Source organism: Solanum stenotomum, unplaced genomic scaffold, assembly GCF_019186545.1.
Source record: "Solanum stenotomum isolate F172 unplaced genomic scaffold, ASM1918654v1 scaffold23673, whole genome shotgun sequence".
Lineage (NCBI taxonomy): Eukaryota > Viridiplantae > Streptophyta > Magnoliopsida > Solanales > Solanaceae > Solanum > Solanum stenotomum.
In genome coordinates this window covers 273,831-293,522 of record NW_026027624.1, presented here as the reverse complement: position 1 = coordinate 293,522, position 19,692 = coordinate 273,831, and the positions used below count along the sequence as shown (strand labels likewise).

Genomic DNA, 19,692 nt, shown 5'->3' with positions numbered 1-19,692 from the left:
AAGCACTACATAGCTAAATAATACGATAGTTGAAGTACAAAAAATTACAAAGAATAATAGAAATTGAATAATAAGAAACTATGAGAATAATACTAATACTATTGGTTACCATCAAGCTTATTCAACTAGAAAATGAGATAGAGGCTTAATTCATGACATCCATATCTCCTTATTTAAAGTCATATTCTCGACAAATATGATATATATAATTCATCAATTTTTTGAAGATTCATTGCAATCAATTAATCGAACGCTAAATGTGCTTTAATCAAATATTACAAATATAAAAAATTAAGATATTATATTTATATCAATATTTGAGGGACTAAATGTGCAAAACCGTTAAATTCAACCGCTAAGCAGCAAAATTCTGTTTATATATTGGCGCGCTTAAGCAGTTCCCTCTTCAAGAAATCAGTTGAATGAAAGAATTTACAAGAAACAGAAAAACAGAGCAAAATATGACTTTCAGTATCCACGGTTGCTCCGCCGTATTCCACCACCCATCTGCCACCACCACCGCCAGCGTAGCTGTCTTCTCCGGTGAAAATTGCAACGTCATGAAAAGTAATACTGTCTCTCTGAAGAGAAAATCTATTTCACCGATCTCTTCTCCTTCTGAACCCTCCCCGAAAAGGGTCTCTCTCAATTCACCACCACCCTCCGCCGCCATTGCCGCCGCTAAGGATGGTACAGACCCCATTTCACCAATTACTTCACCATCCCCTAAAAGGGTCACTCTCAATTCACCACCACCCTCCTCCACCACTGCCATTGCCGCCGCCGAGGATGGTCCGGTACCCATTTCACCAAAAACTTCACCATCCCCTGCATTTTCACCCTTCTCCAAAAGGGTATCTGAAAAATCACCTTTTGCCACCACCAACGCCGCCACTGCTGATGCCACGGCGACGCCACCACCGCTGCCATTTTCAAGATTCACAAAAACGCAGCCGTCCAATAATAACAAAACTCTGCGTCGGACACTATCAGAACCACCAATTTTCGGTTCTTTTACTGATTTCTGTCGTTACATGAATTCCCAGTCACCGGAAAACAGCAAGAACAATCCAATCTCTGTAAAATCAACTCTTCGTAGATCAATTTCTGATCCCACAGCTGCGAAAATTATTCTTGCTCCGGCACCGGCAACTGCAACTCCGGCATTGACTTCAGGAACAGGGCATGAAAAAACTACAAGAAGCAAGGTAAAATAAATAGTCTTTTTCTTTTCTTTTTACAGTAATTTTTGCATATTTTATCGAATTTTAAAAATCTTTTTTACTTTCTCATATTTTATATCGAATCTATCACATAAATTGGTACGTAAGGTCTACATGTTAACACTCTTATTACTATGTTTTGAGAAATTTGAAGTTTATGTCTAAAAAATCTTTATTCCGAAATGAAGTTATTTTCTGAATTAAAAAAAATTATTAGTCAGCTTTCAACGTGAATGATAGTAACAATTATTTTTATTTAATCTTACTTTTTCATTTTTCATTTTTGTCAATTATAGAAGTGTTAAAAGGGTGGAAGCTGCTGATAAATTGGCCTGCATGAAGATGGTTCAAGTCCAACAAGAATTTTTCATATTTCATACAAAATAATATTCATGAATATACTTTACATGTTAGTTTTAGTGAAATATATAGCTAGTGTTTTTTCCTTTTTTTTTTTTTTCTTATTTGTGTTCTTTTAATTTGTTAATATCATCTTATATGGATGATTTAGGAGCATTTTGATCACGGTGTATATTGGTTTGAAATGGACGGATTGAATTGAATTCAAGTTGAGTTAATAAAAAGATGGATTAGTGACTCGTTTAGAAATTATTTGGATTGAAAATTTATAAGGGGAAGTACAACCAAAAATTAATGTTGTATGGATTGCATGTGGTGGTACTGTCGTAATGAATTTTAATACTCAATATTTTATATTACTTCGTTCATATTAATTTTACATTATTTCTAAAAATTCGAAATTCATTTTTTTTTTTAGTATCGTCCTAAGAGAAAGTACTTCTGAATGGTTTTCGATGAATATCAAATTCAATGCATCGAGATGATTAAAATCTTTTTACTTCTCTCAATTATATATACACGTATAATGTTTTTATTAATAAAATATTTCATTAATAGATTAGTGAAATTAATTAATGTTTCATAATCACAATTAAGAACATACCGCATATATTAAGTTAGTAGTCACATCACATGTCACATGTCACATGTCAAAAGTCTTCTTCGTTGATTACGATTTACATATTACTAGTGCTAATTTGTTTTTNNNCCCCCCCCCCCCCCCTCTCCTCCTCCAAATCCACGAAATTAGGAATATAAAGTTAACGTTTGGTCATAAATTTTCAAAAAAAATTAAATATTGAGATTTTGATAAAATTTGGAATGAAGTTTCAGAGTTTTTGGAAAACATATATATTTCACTTTTTAAAAAAAATAAAAAAAATGATATTCGTCAATTTACAATTAGTTACGAAGATTTATTGATGCAAATAAATAAACAGTAACAACAATAGTAGCTAGTTAGTTTTTAATTGAAAATTTTCACGTTTACGAATAATTTATGCACGATAAGCATACATTTTCAGACTATATAATCGAGAAAGTGAAGTAGCATTGTTACTCTCAACAGTTGGGTAGATAGAATTAGAGTTTGGGCTATATAAACTCATAATTGATGGATTTTCTTATTCTTATATAAAATATAAAAATTTGAAGTAATGTTTTAAAATTTTAAAAGAACTTAACAAGTTTTGGCCTAAAAAAAAATGGTAGATTTTGATATTCTTGCCAAATCCTTTTTCCAAAACTTGACAAATTTTATGGCCAAATAAATTTTGCCAAATTATTTTTCAAAAAGTGCTTGCAATATCTATGGTTAAATGATCTCTTATCACGTGTCTCCATATTTTTTTATTGACCCCTCAAAATTATTTTGATTCTCTTATCTTAATTTATGTAACACCATTTGATTTGATAAAAAAAAAAAAAAAAATTAAAATTTATGATCTAAGATAAACTTATAATATTTGCATAGTTATGAATTATTTCCTTAATATAATAAAAGAAAATTCTACGATGGAAACATTTTGAATCAAGAGAATGAAAAAAAAATCCAAACGTCTAATTTACATGAGAGGTACATTATGAAGTTCATATTTTGCAATTTTATTTTTTAACATAGCTTTTAAAAGAGTAAATTTAATAAAAAGATAAAAAGACATGCTGGCATATTATATTTATAGAAAATACTTGCCGTTATGAATTAAAATTGTATACATTTTAAGAATTATATTCTCCAAATTAGTTTCACTATTTTACAGAAAAAATTGAATCAATTAAGTTTCTCTTTCCTTATTTCGTGGGATTTTATTGGGTAGGTAATGTACGAACATGTTTTTTAAAAGTAATTTTTTTATATAATTTTTAAATATCCTAAATTAATAAGTAATTATTATGATCTATAGTATTTTTATTTAGTTTATGTAAACTTAATTTCAAGAATCTTAATGATTTTATGTTCAAATTTACCATCAAAATTAAATTGTTTGACTCTTAAAATTTAAATTGTACCACGAGATATTGAGAATTATACACTTTTAATTAAAATTTTAATTTATTTTTACACGAAATATGAAGTGCCATTATGTAGATAAATTAGTTATATAAAATATTTAACCTTTTTAATAATACATATTACCATCAATTGATCTATAAATTAGTCTTAACAAGACTTAAAATTTCATGTATATTTCAATTGATCATGGTGTATATAATTGAAAAAAAATAACATATATACTTCGTAATAAATATAAAAAAATACAAATAACAAATTTCAAATTTTGAATCGAAACATTTAATAAGAACAATAAATCAGGGATTAAGGTGTTTAATCGAAATAAGGTTTTAAGTGTCTAAAGATGCCGTGCAGTGGATAAAGTTGTTCCTCTCTTAATCAGAAATTTTGGATTTGAGCCCTGAGTATGAAATTTTTTTTAAATTAGTGCCCTACACGGCGCGAATCTGAAATAGTCGGATTTCAATGCGGACCGTGAACGGAAAGGCGCGTGTAGTGCAAACACCCAATGTGGTACGTGAATGGGTCCCTTCAAATCTCCATAGAAAAGAACTGCCAAAGCTGCTGTCCAAGGTATAAGCTGGAACCCTCTTCAATTTTCTTTAGAACTTATAATATATAAAATATAAATCCTTCTTCCACACAAATTAGGAGAAAAATTATAATTAAATTTCTCTATAAAAACAAAAAATATGTTTTCTAATCATAGTTATTTTCATCATCTAGATTTCTCTCTTCTCTATGATTATCATATTCTTCATCCCTTTCTGAAATATTCAGAAAATCATCCCCAATCAAGAACCAAAAACTGGTATTTTTCTCATCTTCTTTGAAGTTTTATTCAAGAAAAAAAACACCCTTTTGCTTAAAATCATGATTTGTTCAGTAGTTTCTAGTGGTAATGTTCAAGATTTCATAAAAATCCAATCTTTATCATGTTGTCAGCAACAAAATCATCTTTCCTCCATGAACATGACTTGTTCAGTAGTTTCTAGTGGAAACCCTTTACTACCCAATGTACAAAAATTCAGAAAGATTCAATCTTTATCATGTTGTCAGCAGCAAAATCCTTCCACCAACAACACCATTGACAAACCATGGAAGCCCAAAAGTCATCTGATAAAGATATTAGAAGCCCCTCAAGTTGAGAAAGTTTATTCTCCTAGTAAGGTCAAGAAAAAAGTGGTTTTTGAGGAGAAGAATGGGGGTTTATCTCAGATGGGGAGTCAATATATGGCAATTTTGTGTGGGGTTGGGTATTGGGTACAGGGTTTTAGGTGTTTTCCTTGGTTGGGTCTTAACTTTCATATGGCTAATGGAATGAATATGCATCCATCAACATTGCAACTTGTGCAGTATTTTGGGATTTTACCAATGGTTGCTAAGCCTATTTTTGGAATTCTGTCTGATGCTGTTTATATTGGTGGTGCTCATAGAATACCTTATATTTCTCTTGGAGGTAATATTTTTTACTTCCCCTTTTGCATTTGGTTTTGTTTGATTTGCCATATCTTTTGACTTTGCTGCTATATTTGTTTCTTTTTATCTTCTTCTGGAATTTCAAGTTTTAGCAGTTTACCATGTTTTTGTGTCTGGTGTTGGTGTTGTTTTGCTTCCTTTTTTTGGTCCTTTTTGCCACTTTTGTTTTGATTCTGGTATCTTTATTACAAAAGCAAAGATGTTCCTTGAGTGTAAAGGTGGTTGGAATAAAGTTAATCATCTCTTTTAGTTTCCTTTGACAATAGGAAAAGTTTCTATAGATAAGATACTGATTTAGTAAAGCAAGTGATACCCTTCCAAATGCACTACTTGGAAGTTGAAGGTCACGAGATTTAAGACATTTGAATGCCTCACTTTGTGGAGAGCAGTTATAGATTCAAAATATAAAGTAAACATAGTAAGAAACCAAGGGGGTTCAATAGCTACTATATATACATTAAATTTAATTTTGACCGTGTATATATAGTGTAATTTTTTGATGAAGGGGTACCGTAGCTCTGCTCCTGGCGGGGAGGACGGGGTACAATGGATGTAATTTAGTGTAGCAAGTCAAAATTTTAAGTACTAGAACCATTGAGACAAGTTCTAAGTTTGAAGTGCACCTGTTTTAATTCCGTTGACTCTAAATGTTACCGGGATTTATGAACACAGATTATTTATCGGTAGGTTTGAGAGTTCACCTATTGCAAACCAATAAAACTAAAGTTTTTGGTAGCTGGATGAAAATGATCCAATATGCATTAAAACTTTCTTAGTTGAATTACTTCTTTAGCAAATTCTACTTATCGATCTCGTTCTTTGCTAATTAGCTGTGTTTTCCTTTCCTTTTCTTATTTTTTCCTTTTTGTGAAGAGGTTCAGGTGGTTGAGGAACTTGTAGTCTTAACTCTCTATCTGTATATATAAATGTATATAGTAACGTACAATGTAGAATCTCTTTGTATAAATATTGTACAAGCACCTAATAATGTGCTGTTACAGTTCTCCTCCAGGTTTTGGCGTGGGGTCAATTGGCATTAACCTCAGCTGCGAGTGAAGCTCTTCCTGCTCTTATGGCATGTGTCCTTCTTAGCAACGTTGGAGCTTCCATCACAGAAGTTGCCAAAGATGCTCTTGTGGCTGAATATGGTCAAAAAAACAGAATGCCGGGTCTACAGTCTTATGCATTTATGGCTTCAGCTGCTGGTGGAATTTTAGGTAACTTGATCGGAGGATATTTCCTACTCAAAACACAGCAACCTAAGTTAATGTTTCTAGCCTTTTCTGCTTTGCTTGCTCTGCAATTAGTAGTAACTTCAGCTACCAGAGAAGAGTCCCTTGGTTTAGCTCAATCATCAAATTATTCCGTTGTTAGGGAACCAATCACGGAATTATTTAGAAAACAGTATTCGGATCTTATGGTAGCAGTTACAGACGAAAGTATTGCTCGTCCTCTTATATGGGTTGTTATGTCAATTTTAGCAGTCCCGGTCCTCTCCGGATCTATCTTTTGTTATCAGACACAATGCCTAAATCTTGATCCATCAGTTATAGGGATGTCAAAGGTGATAGGTCAATTGCTGCTTCTTTCTTTGACAGTCTTTTATGACCGGTTCGGCAAAAGGATTCCAATGAGAAAACTGATTGGTATTGTGCAGATAACATATGCTGCTTCTCTTCTTCTTGACCTTGTACTTGTTAAGCAGCTTAATCTCAAATTGGGAATTTCGAATGAATGGTTTGCTCTTTGCTTCTCGGGTCTAGCAGAAACTATTGCAGTATTTAAGCTCTTACCATTCCATGTGCTGTTTGCCAGTTTGGCTCCATCGGGGTTTGAAGGATCTCTCATGTCTTTCGTGGCATCAGCTCTGTGTTTTTCATCAGTATTTAGTGGTGTTTTAGGTGTTTCCTTGGCTACTTTCCTTGGTTTAACTCCTGGTAACTACTCGAGTCTGCATATTGGGATTCTTATCCAGTTTGTTGCGGCGTTGCTACCACTGGGATGGCTCAGTTATGTCCCTATGGCTCAACCTGCAGCTGAAAAGGGAATGAAGAGAGGTCAAAGTAAAAGGACGAGAAAATATAGAAGGGTAGGGAGAGTCGTTGATTCGTTCTATTCTTACAGACGCAAAAGAGAATCTGATTTTGATGAGAATCCATTACTGACTAAATGATCAGTCTACTGCTTCAAGAAATTTGTTCATGTCCTAGTCCCAAGAGGAAATGATGATGAGAACGGACGACTCATGACCAGTCTTTGGTAGTTGGTAGAACTCATCTATTGATTCTTGTCGAGTTACAATGATGCATTCTGTTTCTCTGATTATGTCTGAACTTTCAAGAGACATATCTTTTACTCGAGCAGATTGAAGAAGGACGATGTAGCCTTATCCACGTTGTGTAAACTGTTGAGTTGCGGAGAGGCAAGAGAGATGGTCGTTTCAAGATCTCCACTGGTACTTCTCACTGATCAGAGACTGGTTTCGAGTAGGATCCCTCGCGCTCTATTGCTTTTTGTAGATGATGGCAGCCTCTGAGTTTGTGGGAGGTTTGAGAAAAATGACAAGCAAGTGCAACTATACTGAGGAGTACTATTTCTGCAATGGAAGACAATCTTTTTAGTTCCATAGAGAGCTCAAAAAAGTATTGTAGCTTTTGGTGAATTCTTTTCATCTGTTTAAGCGTTGATGAGAGTTACTCAATACGTGTGCTGAGCGGAAGATAGTATGTCCTTACTGAAATAGTTGTAGTTGAGGTGTGCGTAAGTTGGTTCGGATGCTACCATATAATAAAAGAAATGGGAGAGGAGAGGGTGTGCTTGTAAAGTTACTAATTTTAAGTGAATAAATTACTTCTTCACTTTCCATTGTGTACACATTTTTAAATATATTATTATATATGCTAATCTTTAATACATTAAACCAAATAGCAAAAAAATAATATTCATGTGATACATTTGAAAGTACTCGCAAAATTCTAGAGATGAAGATGTTCATTATTTTTTTTAATATGAAAGTGGTCAAAGATCACTTATTTATTAAAATAATCACTTTTATTTAGAATATTATTTTTACACTTAAATTGAAACTTGAGAAGTTAGAATTTTGCATATGACTAGTAAAACAAATTTTCAATATAAACTAAACATTAGCAAAATAACACTTGCATAACTATGGTACATTTGATTTATGTTGTTGAGCATCGTTATAAATTTTATGCGTTATTCTATTCGATATACTAACGGTCATTGAGAATAACGTTACACCAATCAATTTGGAGAATAACATATAATTTTATTCACCATATAACAATCAAANGAATTAATTAATTCTATCCTAATTTAATAAGTGCTCAAATAATATAAAAAAAATATTTATAGTAAGATTCTCATCTAATATGGGACGGAGAGAGTAACAATATAACTTTATTAATGTTGGGCCCGGACAGCGCCCGTACTTTCTTTACTAGTATTATTATATATGCTAATCTTTAATACATTAAATCAAATAGCAAAAAAATAATATTCATGTGATACATTTGAAAGTACTCTCAAAATTCTAGAGATGAAGATGCTCATTATTTATTTTAATATGAAAGTGGTCAAAGATCACTTATTTATTAAAAATAATCACTTTTATTTAGAATATTATTTTTACACTTAAATTGAAACTTGAGAAGTTAGAATTTTGCATATGACTAGTAAAACAAATTTTCAATATAAACTAAACATTAGCAAAATAACACTTGCATAACTATGGTACATTTGATTTATGTTGTTGAGCATCGTTATAAATTTTATGCGTTATTCTATTCGATATACTAACGGTCATTGAGAATAACGTTACACCAATCAATTTGGAGAATAACATATAATTTTATTCACCATATAACAATCAAATGACCTCCTATTTCACACAAATATCCGATTTTGACATTATTATTTCACTTGTGCTCGTTTCTTTTTTCTTCTTTTCACATTCATATAACTTTATATACAATGTCTAAAAGGATCGTATGATAGAACCTCAATCATTTTTACCTCGCTTAAATTACTTTAAATGACTATTCTACTTGAGTGGATACAAATTAAATGACGATATCAAAACAGACTCCCCTCGAGTTTTCACTATTTTAGGAGTTGTCTCTCAATGAAATACTTAGGCCCACAATTCAGCCCAATAAAGTTACAATATATAGCTTCCTCCTTCACACTTTCCCAGGTGTTAGAACACTGAATTTTGTTCTATATTTTGGTGAAGAATCTTTCTGAAATTTACTAAATTACTGCTCTCTACTCTCATTCCTCTGATTCTCAGTAAGTTTCCATACCCATTTTCTTCTTTTTTCACTTGGAAATTCCTGTTGTTATGATTCGTTTTTTAAAAAAAGTGAATTTAGTACTGTTTCTTGATTTTTTTGATCTTGTTGATGTTTAAGGGAAATGTTAAAGAAAAAAATTGAAATTTTAATGGGTCTGTTTACTTTTATCTGTCGGAATTCCCCTTTTACTGTTTACTCTCTTAGTAGAACTTTGAGTTACTTGGTAGGTTGTTGGTAGGAGATTAGTCGGGGTGTGCAAAAGCTGCACGGACACCAGTTATCAATTATCATATAAAAAGAAGAAAACTTTGGCTGAATTTGGTGATTATTTTTTATTAAAGTTATCTTAGTGGACTTTTGAGTCTTTCGGAAACAGGCCTCTCTACCTCCACGAGCTAGTGGTAAGGTCTGCATACACTGAACACTCTTAACTTTCATAGACCTCACCTGTGGGATTTCACTCGGTATATTGTTGTTGTTGTTATCTGAGTAGACCTTTTTTTTTTGTTTGGTCGCATTTGTGGGGAGGAGGTACTTTCTTAGGTATGTTAAGAGTGCATTTTACTTGTTATTGCTTTCAAATTTGGTTGTAGAAGACAAAAAAGTATTGAGGCTGATAATTCCAATGTAAACAATTTTACCTGTGGACAATCCAAGGAGTAGGTGGAGAAAGGCATAGAATTTACAATCACAAAGCAAAACGAAAATGTTGAATAAGAATATGAGTAGCAATACATGTATAAGAGTATCTAAAGACAAAAATGTTCTTACAATAGGTAATGCCTATGTTTTTGTTTGTTGCATAACAGTTTCCAAATTATTATTCAGTGCATGAATAAACTCTGCATTATTTTCCCTCCATAACTAATCCGTGAATCAAACAACCCCTTGAAAATGGATCCAGGAAGTTCATTGACCTCCATCATGGAGGTTACGGTTTCTCAGCGCATGAGACTGCTCTTTTGCTTTTCAACATTTTTTTCCCTAAAAGTTTTGTTCCACCAATGTAGAGGTGTACGTATAATTTATTGATAAATCAAAGTTTGCGGTGGTAATAGATTGTCCTCGCAGAGAGAACTCTTGATGAAAGAGATTTCTCTTCCCTTCTTTCTTGTTCTCAATATTTTCCCCCTCTCTCCTCCCCATATTTGTATTTCTCAATAGGTAATGCTGTCTTCCATTTACATTACTGATTTAAAAAAAATGAAGTTTTCTCCTTACATAGTTCTCATACCTTATAAGTACTCCCACAAGTCCACAACCTGGCTTCTTCTCTATTTATTAAGATGAAGACCGTTACAAGAAGATGAGTCTTTCACATGGCTACTCTCATTACAAGGGCTTGTCTTCTTGGAAGAGTCTTAATGATAAGAAGGTGTCGTCTAAAATTATTTTGTCATATCAAATAGTGTATAAGGAATATGTTTCACACTACTTTCAATGATGTATTGTGTTGTCGAGAATTAGCAGTAACTTACAATGATGGCTCCAATTCTATTGTTTCTTGGAATGAGGGGGAGGGGGTATCAAAAAGGTTTCTCTTCTACATGTGAACTTTGAAGGAAAGATGAAACAAATGGGATGGTAGAGCTTGAAACGTAATGTTGTATATGAAGAAAATACTGTAATACTTTGCAAATGTGTAGTCAAACGTCAAGAGGAAAATGGAAATCCCCACATTTTTTTCTTTTCATGCCTTTAGGTTGGGGTGGTGGGTACTTTTTCTTTTCTGTTTTGGTTGTTGGTGAGTGTTGAATATTTTTTATTATCCAATTCTTCATGAACTAGGCAGTTGCTTATACATTAATTTCTCATGTGATGTTAGAATGGCATCCCAAGGATCATTGGAGGTGCTGCCAGAGGAGTTTCCTACTAGGATCAATTACCGTCCTAATGGCAAGCCCCAGATTGTAATTGAACACTACATGCCTGAACTGGAAGCTTATATGCCAAGAGATGCTGAACCGATTGATTTAAATGTGCTACGAGAAATCAATGATCGATTGACAGCTATGCTAGAAGATGTGAGATTGATGAAGAAACGACTCACACGTATCATGATTTTGCAGTTGCTATGCCTCTTTGTTGCATTTTCAGGTCTTTTTGTGAAGTTGATCCGAAAGTAAGTAGTGTTACTTTGTGAGCCATTTGACCTTCTATAAATGCTGCTCAGAAATTTGTCTAGGAAAATGGAGTGTTGATAGTTCTTTGAAGTTTTGTGCTTTGAGTCGATACTTTCTATAGCCTGTGCGCCTCATCATCTTGTGCTGTTGTAAATAAGTTCTTGTAATCAAGTTTTTGGCTTTTGTTCATTGAAAAGAAGAGTTTTGGTCTTCTTTTTTACATTCTCAACCCAGTGTAAATGATTGAACCAAGTGTATGCCCAAAGTTTAATTAGTTGAAGTCTAATATGTGTCTTTGTTCAATTTCTTGCTTACTTCATGTTCAGGACCCCTTGTTTTTGCACGCCATTGTATGGATCGCGCTTATGCTGAAATTTTAATAGTGTAGTTTGATGGTATCTCGAATCTGTCTGATCATTCCGAAGACTTGTTGAATACAAGAAATTCAATGAATGTATCAATAAGCTACTTCTCCATCATATTCAGTGCATGAGTGTTTCTCCCTTAAGTTTCAGTAGATTCTAAAAATTCAAACTCTCATAAACTTCTAGGATACTGACTGTTACAAGGTTAATGGGAAAAAGGGAAAGTATGAATTAAGAAAATCAACAGCATTTCCTTAGAATGGCCTGTATACTTTTGCAAACCAGAGCTCTTTTTGGACTCCAGAGTATAGAGCCTCTTACTAGGTTGGTCTCTTGGGTCTTCAGCTGTGACAAGGCGGACGTTTTTCTCTTTGATTTCCTGTAAGAAGACAGGCTTGCACTTCTTTAAGCTTCGTGCAACCTATACAAGGTGTTGCTCGTTTTTTCTCTGTTACCAGCGGGCTTATGTGGTGGATGGCATTCCTATATGCTCCTCCTTGCCCCACAATGCTCCAAACTTGAACTCAACTTCTTTTTTTCACCAACATCCCTCTCCTTGGTCCTTGCAGCAGCTTTCACTGTCCCACTCCTCCTTAGACCAGTCTAGGCTGCATCGCTGTACCTTCGTGCCTTCGCCCTGATGTACTGAAAAAAAGGTCATCTTAGGGTGGTGTGTTAACACTTGGCACTAATTATTGTTCAGCACTAATTCAGTTTACTTCCATCAGCTCTTCATGATAGCTAGCATAACTACACAGCCTAATTGGAGTAGGCTGGAGGGAGAGATGCATCAAAAAAGGCTCTTGATTGGTCATGTTAGCTGCACACAATGATAATACACATCAGTCCATCTTGACAATTACATCATCCTGCATAATTCAGTCGATAAGAAGACCTCAAGCGCAATGATCCTTCCAGGAAGAAATTGCGTATACAAATTTGCTTTCGAACTATTGTAACTTGATCATTCATAAACCTTCACAGTTTCTTCAAAGCCAACACCATTATCATCTTGTCTCATTGCTAAGATGAGTTGATCTAGCATCTCATAAATCACAACAGAACATGGATGAGATTTGTCAGCAACGTAAAAGCTATGAGTTTCAGTATTAACGCTAATCCAACTACAACCGGGGAACTTCTTCAGCCCTTTATCTTTCATCATTGTTCTCACTTGAGCAACGACATCCCATCTCTTTGAAGAAGCATACAAATTTGAAAGAGACACATAATTGGAGGGGTTCTCGGGTTCCATCTGAATAAGAAACCTATACGCTAAATCGTGTACCTCACTATTCCCATGGATTGCTGAGGCATTCACAAGTGCACCCCAAATACTAGGACCAGGTTGCATAGGCATGGTCTTGATGAAATCCAATGCTCTATCAAATTGGCCTGCTTTACCTAACATATCCACAATGCATGCACATATCTCCAAAGTTGGTTCTAAATCGTACTTATTTACAGCAGAACTATATATCCGGATGCCCTCGTCTACCAATCCTGACCTAGCACAAGCAGAGAGAACCCCAACAACCGTAATCCTATCTGGTCTCATCCCATGTTGAAGCATTTTCTCATACAAAACGATAGCACCCTGACCATTCCCATGTAAGGAGTAAGCAGAAATCATTGAACTCCACGATATAGCATCCTTAGTAACACAATCATATTCAAAGACTCTTCGTGCACAGCTCAAGGATCCCGACTTAGAATACATATCGATTAAAGCATTACATAGAGACACTTCATGATTCAACCCTCTCCTAGTTGAAAATGCATGAATCTGTTTTCCACCTTTCAAACGATCAAATGAGCAACAAGCTGGTATGATACTAATAAGCGAAACCTTATTGGGTTCTACACTTTCCACTTGCATGGCTTTAAAGAGTAGCAAAGCTTCATCAAAATCTCCATTCAGCACATAGCCATTGATCATTGCTGTCCAAGCAAAAACATTTCTACACTTTAACCTATCGAAAACCCGCCTCCCCAATTCAACCCTGAAACCTTTTGAATACATATCAATCAAGCAACATTCCAAATGAACATCAGAAGAAACAACTAAATCTGACTCCAATCCAGCTTTCACAACATAGCAATGCAGCTCTTTTCCATAGTTCCAGTTCTTCTTCACCTCTCCACACAAAGAAAGAAGTGTGGAAACCGTAAACCCATCAAACTTCCAACCTTCATATAGCATATCCTTCACAAAATCCCACAATTTTCCATCCAAAATTTTCTCTTTTACACCCATATACCCTGAAATTATAACATTAAAAGATGAAATATTCCTTTGCGGCATTTCATCAAACACCTTCAGTGAATCTTGAAAAACCCCACATTTGCCATACATAGCCATGAAAGAATTAGCAACAACAGTATCTAAAACAACCCCATTTCTCACACACCTCCCATGAACAACTTCCCCAGAAACAACATCCCCTACTTCACCCAAAATTTTCACTATACCCGAAAAAGTAAACTCATCAGGGGTGACCTCAGTTTTACACATTTGATTAAAAAGTTTAATACTTTTCCCAAATAGCTTACTTTTTGCATACCCATTAATCAATATGTTCCAAAGATACTCACTTTTGTGTTCAAAAGTGTCAAAAACAAGCTGAGAATCAAGTGGATTTTGGCAAGCAAAGTATGCAGAGACGAGTTTAGTTGCTATATCAGAGTTTTGATCAAGTCCAAGGTGAAGGATTTTGGCGTGTACTTTTTGTGTATCTTTTAGAGATTGAGATTCAATGGAAAGCCGAAGCAAATCAGTGAAATTAGCAGCTGAAGAAGTGTAAAGACGATGGGTTTTGGTTGAAAATTTCAAGATTCTGATTGCTGAGAGGATTATCATCACAAATGATTAGAAAGGAAAAAGGGTTTAAGATCCCGAGTTTTAATGAGTTTAAGTATTCAGTTAACAAAGTCGAGATAACAGGGGCCGAAATGATGATTTGAAACAAGTACAACGGTCTCCCAACTTACTATATGATTTTCGAGTGAAAAGAAAGTAATCGGTCTCATCTTTTTCTTACTTGAATGAAGAAAGACACCACTATATTCCTATGTTTTAGTTTTACGATCTTTATCGACTACAGTCGAGTCAATCAATGGAAGGCATTTCTGATCGAGGAGGAACCACTAGTAATAGAGCAAAAGTAAAGGGAAGGACAAGAGAAAGAGTGGTGCCTACATTAAATTAACTGATTCCTCTTGGTAGAAAAGACCTTCAGGCTATTTCGTCTTTTTTCTTTTATATATTTGGTCAATCCTCGATATTCAGTATTACTAATAGATTATCAAAATATAATTAGACTATATGATATATTAGCAACGAATTTTAGTTAGCAAACCTCAGATAAAGTAGTTTATTAAGTAACTTATTTAGTAAACATAGATTATTTTTCTCTTAAATATTGTGCATACTTCTTTAATATTAAGAGTATAGTTGGAATCAATTGTTGACTTTAGGCTTGAATAATGTATCTTGCCTCTTTAGAGACATTTAATAAAACTTAGAACGATGCAAAGAAGATTAACACGATCCTTCTTAACGATGATACAGAAATCAAGTAATGATCCTAAAGTAACAACTGTTTTTGGATAATACTTTTGAGCAAAAGTTGATCAATGCTTTCATACTCATATCAAAACATTTTTTTTAAAAAAAGATACAAAGTTCCAAGCAACTTAATTATTTTTGGCAATTAATTATGGTACAATTTCCTCAACATGACCATTACTCCAATCACCAGTACTAGGCTATTTTTGTTGCTCAGATAGCATAAAGTACATAATATTCTAATAAATTACACTACACTACTAATTAAGATGCCTTATAAGAGACTTACAAATTATTGAACCTTCATAAGTAATCCAGAACAAAATGCAATATGTCTCTTGGTTGGATAATGAACCTTCTTTGGTTATTTCCCAACTAGCAAAAAGTAGTAAACAAAAAGTACAGTTCGATGCACGAAGTATCCTGTAAAGTCCAGGAAGAGTGAGTTGCACCACATAGGAGGTGTAATGTAGATCGTCCACCCTAGCATATTCCATGAATCGAACATGTAACTTATAAATCACACAAATTAGGATTGAAAGAGGGAAATTATTTCTAGTGATTTGCTTGAGGATTTTAATAGAAAGCTGGAGTAGTAGCCATAGGTTGTAGGCAAGGAGTAGTGTTGGTTTTGTTATAAGTTGTAGTGTTGATCATAAAATGGCCATAAAAATCATCCAAGTTCCATAGGTCATCCCACATGATATCTTCATTCGAAGAAGAGGGTTCAGACTGTGATATACAAGTCGAGTTATTGAGCATTGATGAGTAGAAGAAGCCAACTTGATCTTGTTGATCAATTGTGTTGTTTGGGTACAAAATGGTCATTTCTTGTTTTGCTTGAGGCATAGTTGGTAATGACATCACCTTTTTAATGTCAATTTGATTGTTGATTTGATTATTGATTTGTTGTTGCTGTTGGAATTGTTGTCTTTTCCAAAGACGTGCTCTTGATTTCTCAACATTATCAGACGAGTTCTTGATCTTCTTCTTGAAATGCGTCCTCCAGTAGTTCTTGATCTCATTATCAGTTCTTCCAGGCAAGCTTCGAGCAATAGTTGACCATCTATATAAATTTAGAAAAGAAATTGTCAAATATCAAGTTTAATTAATTAATTAAGAAGATAATATAAAGAATTTTCATGATTAAAAAAAAGTTAAAATTACCTATTGCCCCATCTAGCATGAAGCTCAAGAATGATCCTCTCTTCATGTGGGGTTATTTGCCCCCTCTTCAAGTCTGGCCTCAAGTAATTCACCCATCTCAACCTACAACTTTTCCCATTTCTTCTCAACCCTACAACAACCAAATAACCAATCAAATTAAGTATCTCTAACGAAATTTCTGACAGACGTTCTCATCCAAAACACGAAATCCCCCAAGGAAACTCCACCCAAAACATTTCCAACGAGTTAATTTTCAAAAGTAGCCATTGAAAATTCGCGTTTTAAGGTATTCAGTACGAAAGAAAACATTTCGACTATCAAACATAGTCATGATTTATGAAAGGGACACAACTTTCTTCTGAAAAATATTTTCATTCGTACCAGGCACACAAAAGACTATAGTATTTCGCGATTATATATATATATATATATTTTGTTATATAATAATTACCTGTAAGTCTAGCAACAGAATTCCACCTGCCTTCACCATGCAACTTGACATATTCAATTAGCAATCTGTCTTCATCAGAAGTCCAAGGCCCTTTTCTCCATCCAACTTCTTCAATAAAACCCCAGCCACTCCCCATTTGTTCACTAAATATTTCACAAACCATAGTATATAAAAAAGACTTTAATTTTTTTTAATGGTTTAAAAGGGGAAGTGATATATTTTTAGGTATTTAAGCTATATGTTGCTTTGTGCTAAAAATATTCTGTTGACATAATCTACAAGTGTTAGTTGGGTATTTATATTTGTAAGACAAAGCTAAGACACTATTTTATATGTCCTTTTCAAATAATCTTTTTTTTGTTACAAGCTAGATATGATATGTATCATACTTCATACCACTTAACTTGTTAAATTACCATACTGTCCTCATCTATATTTATTATATATATATTTTCTTGGAGGTGGGGAAGAAAAAAAGATCTTAATGTTTTTAGCTAGCATATATCATAATAGATTGTAATTGTCGTTGGTATATATTCAGTATATAACAGGTGTATAATTATACCAGCTAAAAGTTGAATTTTGATTTAGTTTTTGTCATGATATTTGTCGAGTTGTTGTATAGTGTAAAAATCTCAAAGGAAAACGAAAATACAAATCGAATCTTGCATGCTAAGCAATGAATTTTTTTTACCGTGTTTTTTGCTTTTAAAAAATAATTTGTTTGAGAAAATGATAGTCAACTCGTCATGTAAAATCTAAGATTATATTAAAATATCAGTTGAATAAGTTGAATATCAAATTAAATGTTCTTCATGTGTGTTATTATAGTGTCCTGTTTGTCTTAATTCTCGATTGATAAATAAGAAGGAAAATTAAATAATTTGATTTTAGAGATTATCAAAAGGCACCTTTTTTAAATTCATAATTAATAGTTTATATAATTATGATAAGGTGAGTATATGTTTTATTGCCAATATATTCTACAAAAATTAATATCCAAAAAGGGTAGGAAGGGAAAAAACAAAAAAATAAGATTGCTAAGGGATTGGGTGACATGCTCACATCTTGATCAAATCACATAAGTATATTTAATTAAATATTAAACACACACAAAAAAAAGTGATTCCTCATAAAATAATAATTAAAAAAACATTAAGTTTCATAGACAAATGCCACGTATAACATAGGTTAATGCATTTGGACAACTTGACACACTCAAAAACACTTTAAAAGGGAATTTTTATTAATATTTATGTTTAAAAACTTTAATTAATAAATTAATTAGGTGGATATTTTTTTAATTTTGAAAGCCACTAGCTAGCCAATAAGAAAGAACCAGGTGTTGGATTAAGTTACTTCTCAAGGGGATGGATACACGGTAATCACCATTATTTATTTAATTATAATTTATTGAATTCCATTTTGGGTATTGGAGTCCATTAAAATAATATTAATTTTGTAAAAAATATCAGGCTAAACATGTCCTTAATACGTCATTAGTGAACAGGTGGTGTTCGTGATGGCTTTTTTTATTTTATTTATTTTGAACGTGAAAAGTTGAAATTCTCGTTTGTTTTGTAGATTACCTGCTCAATCAACTCAGCTATCCTTATAGATAAAGCAATTTGAAAGATAAAAGTTTTTACAAACTTGAGTTTGTATAATCTTTTTCTCAACATTAAATACAATATAAATATTTTATATTGGCTTGGAATATTAAAAGTATATATTGTATTCCAATTTTAATGTTGTTATAAGAACTAATATTGATTTGATGGATTATTATTCCACTCTAAAATACACTTATACAAATAATACATTTAGCTTTTCCACTTAAAATTGTCCTTGTTATTATTTAAAAGCCAAGTAATTAGTGGGAATCTTTAAAATGTTTAAATATTTAGCAAGGAAGTAATTCTTTACTTTAAATTGGAAACTCTCTTATATCAGCATTCTATTCTTATTTTTTAATTTAAAATAAATTCTATTCATTTTTTTTTTTTTGCAAAATTTCAATAAATATATTCCTACTATCATACTTTAGAGTTATATTCCTCAGTCGTTGAAATTTTATTTTCAACTTAAAAAATCATGTATCGTGCTCTTATTTGAAAGGAAAAAAATAGCTCAAAATTGGAGGAATATATTTCAAACGCTTTTACGTAGCAAAAATGAACCAAAATCATATCCAAAAACCACCTTAAAAAAATTCCAATTACTGAATTTTATTAAAATATTAGTAAAAAAAAAAAAGAAATTTATAAAAGTAATCAAAAAGAAAAGATAGCAATAATCCTTGTGATGTACGGATGTAATAAAAAGGAAAAAAGAAGAGATCTTTTAATTGGGAAGTACATCGCAACTTTACACTATGCAAAGCATATTGTTATTTTATTTAATTAATCAATAATTAGTGGCTAAATAGTTGTCTAAAAACAATTAAAATAGCAAAAGTGGAGACACTCTTGAATTATTGGCATTTTCATCTTATACTAATCATCTTTTATAGTACTTCTTAATTTCTTATTTATTTTGAACGGGAGCCTTGAAGCAACAATAAAGTTGTCTATGTGTGATCTATAAGTCATCGATTTGAGTCGTGGAATCAAAATAGGATGCT

At 32.9% G+C, this 19,692-nt stretch overlaps 4 protein-coding genes and 1 long non-coding RNA gene across 6 annotated transcripts; 3 read left to right on the top strand and 2 right to left on the bottom strand.

The window, feature by feature from the left end:
* Nucleotides 1-461: 461 nt before the first annotated feature.
* Nucleotides 462-1,217, top strand: LOC125851276 (lysine-rich arabinogalactan protein 19-like). Its single transcript, XM_049531061.1, has one exon. It carries the CDS (start codon nt 462-464, stop codon nt 1,215-1,217), a length of 756 nt encoding a protein of 251 aa, XP_049387018.1.
* Nucleotides 1,218-4,311: 3,094 nt separating this feature from the next.
* On the top strand, nt 4,312-7,816 carry LOC125851292 (probable folate-biopterin transporter 8, chloroplastic). Of its 2 annotated transcripts, none has more exons than XM_049531079.1 (2): nt 4,312-5,056; nt 6,078-7,816. In XM_049531079.1, the coding sequence occupies exons 1-2, from the start codon at nt 4,471-4,473 to the stop codon at nt 7,247-7,249; spliced, it is 1,758 nt and encodes a 585-aa protein (XP_049387036.1). In that variant the 5' UTR covers nt 4,312-4,470; the 3' UTR covers nt 7,250-7,816. The 2 variants fall into 2 exon arrangements, with proteins under 2 accessions (XP_049387036.1, XP_049387037.1); XM_049531080.1 differs by having other exon boundaries at nt 4,717-5,056; nt 6,089-7,816.
* A 1,469-nt stretch (nt 7,817-9,285) lies between these two features.
* On the top strand, nt 9,286-11,510 carry LOC125851263 (uncharacterized). Its single transcript, XR_007444900.1, has 2 exons — nt 9,286-9,390; nt 11,221-11,510. It is a non-coding gene; the product is annotated as an uncharacterized LOC125851263 (long non-coding RNA).
* A 471-nt stretch (nt 11,511-11,981) lies between these two features.
* Nucleotides 11,982-14,896, bottom strand: LOC125851290 (putative pentatricopeptide repeat-containing protein At3g23330). The gene is made up of 2 exons (XM_049531077.1): nt 12,779-14,896; nt 11,982-12,703 (listed from the first exon to the last, which is right to left on the bottom strand). Exon 1 carries the CDS (start codon nt 14,741-14,743, stop codon nt 12,848-12,850), a length of 1,896 nt encoding a protein of 631 aa, XP_049387034.1. The 5' UTR covers nt 14,744-14,896; the 3' UTR covers nt 11,982-12,703; nt 12,779-12,847.
* An 829-nt stretch (nt 14,897-15,725) lies between these two features.
* On the bottom strand, nt 15,726-17,341 carry LOC125851260 (MYB-like transcription factor EOBI). Its single transcript, XM_049531045.1, has 3 exons — nt 17,070-17,341; nt 16,619-16,748; nt 15,726-16,517 (listed from the first exon to the last, which is right to left on the bottom strand). Exons 1-3 carry the CDS (start codon nt 17,230-17,232, stop codon nt 16,028-16,030), a joined length of 783 nt encoding a protein of 260 aa, XP_049387002.1. The 5' UTR covers nt 17,233-17,341; the 3' UTR covers nt 15,726-16,027.
* Nucleotides 17,342-19,692: the final 2,351 nt, after the last annotated feature.